Here is a 7,001-nt window from a genome sequence, read left to right as displayed (position 1 = left end):
GGTGTTATATATATTTTATTACAAATGGTCCTTTTACATCTTTGTCCCTTCAGTGACTCCTTGCTGTGATACAGTTCTGTACAAATACCTCACCTACTTGAGCTCAGATGGTGAGTGTCAGCAGCCATTAGAACTGAGCCTGATCCTGTTTTCATCCAATGCGCATATATGCTCACTCTGCAAGAACCCTGTCTGATATTTGTCAGTTTCTTCCTCACCTCTCCTAAAGGAATGCACCAACAGAAATCACTCATTAGTTGCAGGAGATTGCTGATATTTTTTCTCACTTGCCTATGGCACTTATGCCCACTGCGGCTCCAGTTGAAATCTGCTAATTCAACAAACAGAAGTTGAAACTAGGGAATTCTGGTGGTACTCTTACTAGGTGGGGTGGTGGTGGTTTCCTCCTTTTTCTACATTAGACCAAAAGAATGTTTAGCATTAACCACTCTTAACATCAGGTATGATGGTAAAGACATTTTTATCTAGATCATTTTGCAAATAGTGGTAGTGGTTTAATAAAATGTCACTTAAAACCTTAGATGGTTGTATGGACTGAGAGAGATTAATTAAGCAGAAGCAGATTCAGTAGTCTAGCACTTACTATTTCAAAAATGAGCAGGCTAGAGTGAAATCAAGAAATATACCACATGAAGTAATTTCAATATTTAATCGTACCTTTTTCAAAAAGTAATGAAAATATCAATGCCAATCACATAACAAAATTGTTCAAAGGAATCTTGTGCGACTTTCTGATATAAATAGTACATTAGCTAATAGTAAGTAACATTAAGAACTTTTAATACATAATGGTAGATAAATAGTAGCAGGCATGATTGATTAGTGAATCTTAACAGTTGTAAATGCTAGTGACCGCACTAACAAAAGCATATTACTAAGACTCCATGCAAGCAAATGTAACCTTGAGAGTGTTGGAATGATCACTAGTACCATGACTGTAGCCATTTATCCTCAACCTCTTTGCGCCATTTAAAGAAATGTGTATCAGAATTTGAGGTATGAATTTGTTTATGTACTTTCAAATTCCATATTTGTCTGAAGAAATGAGTAGTTTTTCTTTACTCCCCTTTATCACATACAGGCATAAATAAGTGCTTAGTCCACCTTTTCAGATGTCCACTTTGCGAAGGCTCAATCTGCTGAAAGAATCTCTGTAAACACAACATGTAGGAATTAACTGGTGTTCATTTTCTGTGTTTCTCATTTATGCCAATAATAATGGAATACAGTTTTTTTTCTTTTCCTAAAGGGTGTGACTCATGCTGGTCCAAGTAGCATGTTTTTGGCAGGCTGTTCAATGGTGGATTACAGCTAAGGCCAAACCTGTTCTCAAACTGGCACATCTCTAGTTCACCTGGGAACCCTAGCTGATTTTGTATCACTGCAACAACCATCTTAGCTGAAAGCAACTAACTTGGTGAGTTTGGGAATTAAACCTGAACCCTTCCTGATCTGTATGGCTTAATTGCTCATGTGGTAGATTTATTCACTGGTCTGATAGTACTGTGTCAACAGTGCTTTTCAAATTAGACCTCATGTATAGTGCTATGGACACTGGACTTTGTGGTATGGCTTTGTTTTAAAAACTTATCTTTAATGCAGTGTAAAATAGACATTGAAGAGAATGTGGCCTCTCAAATTCTACCCAGAGACAAACGAGAGGTCTTTTTTTTTTTATTCGTTCGTTTGTGGGATGTGTGCGTTGCTGGCTAGGCCAGCACTTATTGCCCATCTCTAATTGCCCTTGAAGTGGTGGTGAGCTGCCTTCTTGAACCGCTGCAGTCCGAGGTGTAGGTGCACCAACACTGCTGTTCGGAAGGGAGTTCTATTGAAGGAACATCGATTATAGTTCCAAGTCAATTTGGTGTGTGACTTGGAGGGGAACTTGCAGGTGCTGGTGTTCCCATGCATCTGCTGCCCTTGTCCTTCTAGTGGTAGAAGTTGCAGATTTGAAAGGAGCCTTGGTGAGTTGCTGCAGTGCACCTTATAGAAGGTACACACTCATGCCACTGTGCGTCGGTGGTGGATGGCTGCTTTGTCCTGGATAGTGTCGAGCTTCTTGAGTGTTGTTGGAACTGCGCCCATCCAGGCAAGTGGAGAGTATTCCAACACACTCCTGACTTGTGCCTTGTAGATGTGGACTGGCATTGAGGAGTCAGGAGGTGAGTTACTCGCCACAGAATTCCCAGCCTTTGACCTGCTCTTGTAGCCACAGAATTTTATGTGGCTGGTCCAGTTCAGTTTCTGGTCAATGGTAACCCCCCAGGATGTTGATAGTGGGGGAATACAGTGATTGCAATGCCATTGAACGTCGAGGGGAGATGGTTAGATTCGTTTGAAATGGTCATTGCCTGGCACTTGTGTGACACTAATGTTACTTGCCACTTATCAGCCCAAGCCTGGATGTTGTCCAGGTCTTGCTGCATCTGGACATGGGCTGCTTCACTATCTGAGGAATTGCAAATGGTGCTGAACACTGTACAAACATCCCCACTTCTGGCCTTTATCTTGGAGGGAAGGTCACTGATGAAGCAGTTGCAGATGGTTGGACCTAGGTCACTACCCTGAGGAACTCTTGCAGTGATGTCCTGGGACTGAGATGATTGACCTCCAACAATCTTCGTGCTAGGTATGACTCCAACCAGCGTAGAATTTTCCCTGATTTTCATTGACTCCAGTTTTGCTCGGGCTCCTTGACGCCATACTCGGTCAAATGCTGCCTTGATGTCAAGATCAGTCACTCTTGTCTCACCTCTTGAGTTCAGCTCTTTTGTCCATGGTTGAACCAAGGCTGTAATGAGGTCAGGAGCTGAGTGGCCCTGGCGGAACCCAAACTGAGTGTCACTGAGCAGGTTATTGCTGAGCAAGTGCCACTTGATAGCACTGTCGACAACCCCTTCCATCACTTTTGCTGATGATCGAGAGTAGACTGATAGGGCGGTAATGGGTTGGGTTGGATTTGTCCTGCTTTTTGTGCACAGGACATACCTGGCCAATTTTCCACATTGCCAGGTAGATGCCAGTGTTGTAGCTGTACTGGAACAGCTTGGCTAGAGGCGCAGCTAGTTCTGGAGCACAAGTCTTCATGTACTATTGCTGGAATGTTGTCAGGACCCATAGCCTTTGCAGTATCCCATGCCTTCAGCCATTTGATATCATGTAGAGTGAATTGGATTGGCTGCAGACTAGCAGCTGTGATGCTGGGGACCTCATGAGGCCGATATGGATCTCGGCACTTCTGGCTCAAGATAGATGCAAATGCTTCAGCCTTAACTTCTGCACTGGTGTGCTGGGCCCCTCTATTGTTGAAGATGGGGATATTTGTGGAGCCTCCTCCTCCTGTCAGTTGTTTGTCCACCACGACTGGATGTAGCAGGACTGCAGAATTTAGAGCTGATCCATTGGTTGTGGGATTGTTTAGTTCTGTCTATCGCATGCTGCTTCCGCTGTTTGGCATGCAAGTAGTTGTGCATCACAGCTTCACCAAGTTGCCACCTCATTTTGAGGTATGCCCTCCTGCACTCTTCATTGAACCAGGGTTGGGCCCCCGGCTTGATCATAATGGTAAAGTGGAGGATATGCTGGGCCATGAGGTTACAGATTGTGGTTGAGTACAATTCTGCGGCTGGGCCACAGTGCCTCATGGATGCTCAGTTTTGAGTTGCTAGATCTGTTGAAATCTAGCCATTTAGCACGGTGGTTGTGGCACACAACATGATGGTGGGTATCCTCAATGTGCAGACAGGAGTTCGTCTCCACAAGGACCGTGCGGTGGTCACTCTGACCATTACAGTCATGGACAGTTGCACCTGCGACAGGTATGTTTTTCCCTCTTGTTGGTTCCTTCACCACCTGCTGCAGCCCAGTCTAGCAGCTATGTCCCTGAGGAATTGCCAGCTCGGTCAGTAGTGGTACTACCGAGCCACTTTTGGTGATGGACATTGAAGTCCCCCACCGAGTACATTTTGTGCCCTTGCTACCCTCAGTGCTTCTTCCAATTGGTGTTGAACATGGAGCAGCACTGATTCATTAGCTATGGTGGGGTGGGTGCAATAGGTGGTAATCATTAGAATGTTTCCTTGCTCATGTTTGACCTGATGCCACGAGACTTCATGGGGTCTGGAGTCAATGTTGAAGACTCCCGACTGTACACCCCTGTGCCATCACCTCTGGTAGGTATGTGCTGTCCCACTGGTAGGGACGGTGATGGTGTTATCTGGGACATTGTCTGTAAGGTATGATTCCATGACTAGTCGGGGGGCAGCACTCCCAATTTTGGCACAAGGCCCCAGACGTTCGTAAGGAGGAATTTGCAGGGTCGATGGGGCTGGGTTTACCGTTGTCATTTCCAGTGCTTGGGACAATGCTGGTGGTCCATCCAGTTTCATGTCTTTTCTTAGACTTTGTAGCAGTTTGAGTGGCTTGCTAGGTCATTTCAGAGGGCAATTAAGAGTCAACCACATTGCTGTGGGTCTGAAGTCACATGTAGACTTATTAATTGAATTCAAATTTCACCAGCTGCCGTGGTGGAATGCGAACACATGTCGCCAGAGCATTAGCCTGTGCCTCTGAGTTGCTACTCTAGTGATATTACCACTACGCCATTGCCTCCCCACTTGGTTACCATGAAGCCAAGGAACCCAGACAAAGATCCTTTTGAAATTAGGATACTAAAGGACAATGGGTTTCGCTCTCCCAGCCTCTCCGACTGTAAACAGGGAGCCAGGGACTCTAAAGTGCAAAGTTGAGTTTCAATTTTTAACACCTGGAAATGAAGGAAGGACCAGGTGCTTTTGCTATGATTAGACTTATGGGGCTGGATTTTAACAGCCCGCTGCCACTCGTTGGCAGCGGCCATAAGAAAAGCGCTGCCAAACTGCCGCAATCTACTTTGGCGGCTAATTCAAATACCCAGGTCGGCCCACACCGCCCCCTGCCCCCAAATCACGTGGCAAAGGCAGGCTGTCTGGTGTCAACTGTCTGTGTGCAGGTACTGCCGCCATTTTTAGAGGGCAGCCAGCCCTGCCAGTGAATTTAAATTTTTAAAGTCACCGGAGAGAGTGGAGGTTTAAATAGCGCGCCAAAAGCCCAGAATTGGAGACAGTGAGACAGAGAGGAGCACGGCAGGAGCAGCAGGGAAACATCGAAAAGTGACATCACAGTGATGTCACAATTAAGTGAGGGAAAAACAGAGCCGCTGGGGTGAGTATACAGGTAAGCTTTCAATTTAATTTATATCAAACATTCACAGGCAAGCAGGTAGGTGATTGATTTTGGGAAGAAGCTACCTGTTTGGTGAGTATCTGGTAAGTGATTAAGATCCATTCTAATCCTAACATTTAAAATAGTAAAGGAACTTAACAAAATATATATTAAAAAAGGAAAATAAAAATAAATAATTGAATAAAATAATTAAGTAGTTGATTAAAGCACATTCAGGATAGCAGGACAGGTGATGTGTCACAGCTGCAGCATGTGGGAGCTCCTGGATGCCGGTGTGATCCAGGGCAAACCCATCTACAGTAAGTGTTTGCAGCTCGAAGAGCTTCGGCTCAGAGTCACTGAACTGGAATCCCAGCTGCAGACACATCAGGGAGGGGGAACGTTACCTGGACATTTTGTACCAGAATGCAGTCACACCCGTTAGGATAGGGTCTTCTGATTTGATCAGTGGTCAGGGACAGGAGAGTGTGGCTGCAGCTCGAAGCAGGTAAGGGGACCGAACAGAGGGCCGGAGTTTCAGACTTTGCAATTGTCCAACAGGTCTGAAGTTCTTTTAGCTTGTTTGGATGAGAGTGGGAGCTGCAGGGTGGATGAGCAACCTGACCATAGCACCATGGTACAGGAAGCCATTCAAGTGGAGGGAGAGAAAAGGAATGTAGTGGCAGTAGGGGACAGTATAGTTAGGGGGATTGACCCTGTTCTCTGCAGCAAACAGCGAGAGTCCAGACGGCTGTGTTGCCTCCCTGGTGCCAGGGTTCGGGACATCTGCTGAGGGCTGGAGTGGAATTTACAGTGGGAGGGGGAGGATCCAGTCGTCGTGGTCCATGTACTAATGACATAGGCAGGACAAGGAAAGAGGTTCCGCATTGTCAGTATGAGGAACTAGGCGCCAAATTAATAAGCAGAAGCTCAAAGGTAATAATCTCTGCATTATTACCTGAGCCACGTACAAATAATATTAGAGAAATTAATGTGTGGCTCAAAGACTGGTGTGGTAGAAGTGGGTTCCAGTTCGTGGGGCACTGGCACCAGTACTGGTAAAGTGGTGGCTGTACCATTGGGATGGTCTATACCTGAACTGTGCTGGGGCTGGTGTTCTAACGAGCCGCAAAACTAGGGAAAGTCAAGAGGATTTTAAACTGAATAGTGGGGGCAAGGGATCAAATTTTGGAAGATATGGTACATCAAGGAGTAGAGACAAGGGAAATGATAAAGACTGACAGGAAGGGACACAGTGTACAAATTTAAGTAAATCAACAGATAAGGCTAGAGGTGACAAAAATAATAAAAGGACAAAACTAAAGGCTCTGTACCTGAATGTACGTAGCATTAGAAACAAAACAGATGAACTGACAGCGCAAATAGAAATAAATAACCGTTACAGAGACATAGCTGCAGGACGACATAGATTGGGACCTGAATATTGAAAGGTACATGGCATATAGGAAAGACAGGAAGCTAGGAAAAGGGAGAGGGGTAGTTCTGTTAATTAATGATGGTATTAGCACAATAGAGAGGGATGACCTAAGTTCAGGAGACCAGGATTTAGAAGCAGTTTGGATAGAGATGAGAAATCATAAAGGCAAGAAGTTACTTGTGGGTGTGGTGTACAGGCCATCTAACATTAACCACACTATAGGATCGGGTACAAAGGAAGAAATAATGGCAGCTTGTCAGAAAAGTACAGCGATAATTATGGGAGATTTTAACCTACATATAGACTGGAAAAAAAATCAGATGGGCAGAGGTAGCCTAGA

At 45.1% G+C, this 7,001-nt stretch overlaps 1 protein-coding gene across 10 annotated transcripts in view; it reads right to left on the bottom strand.

The window, feature by feature from the left end:
- Positions 1-31: 31 nt before the first annotated feature.
- dock7 (dedicator of cytokinesis 7) overlaps positions 32-7,001 on the bottom strand; it is a 210,683-nt gene continuing 203,713 nt past the window's right edge. For 5 of the 10 annotated variants that reach the window (XM_068037333.1, XM_068037334.1, XM_068037336.1 and 2 more), the window contains one exon: positions 32-223. In XM_068037333.1, the coding sequence (XP_067893434.1) occupies positions 118-223 (106 nt within the window). In that variant the 3' untranslated portion in view covers positions 32-117. Of the gene's footprint in view, positions 224-656; positions 1,173-7,001 lie in introns of those variants that run through there. The other 5 variants (XM_068037338.1, XM_068037341.1, XM_068037343.1 and 2 more) reach the window with 2 other exon arrangements.

The sequence above is a fragment of the Heterodontus francisci genome, chromosome 8 (genome assembly GCF_036365525.1).
Source record: "Heterodontus francisci isolate sHetFra1 chromosome 8, sHetFra1.hap1, whole genome shotgun sequence".
NCBI lineage: Eukaryota > Metazoa > Chordata > Chondrichthyes > Heterodontiformes > Heterodontidae > Heterodontus > Heterodontus francisci.
The sequence above is the reverse complement of the archived record's forward strand: the minus strand, read 5'-3'. Positions and strand labels throughout refer to the sequence as shown.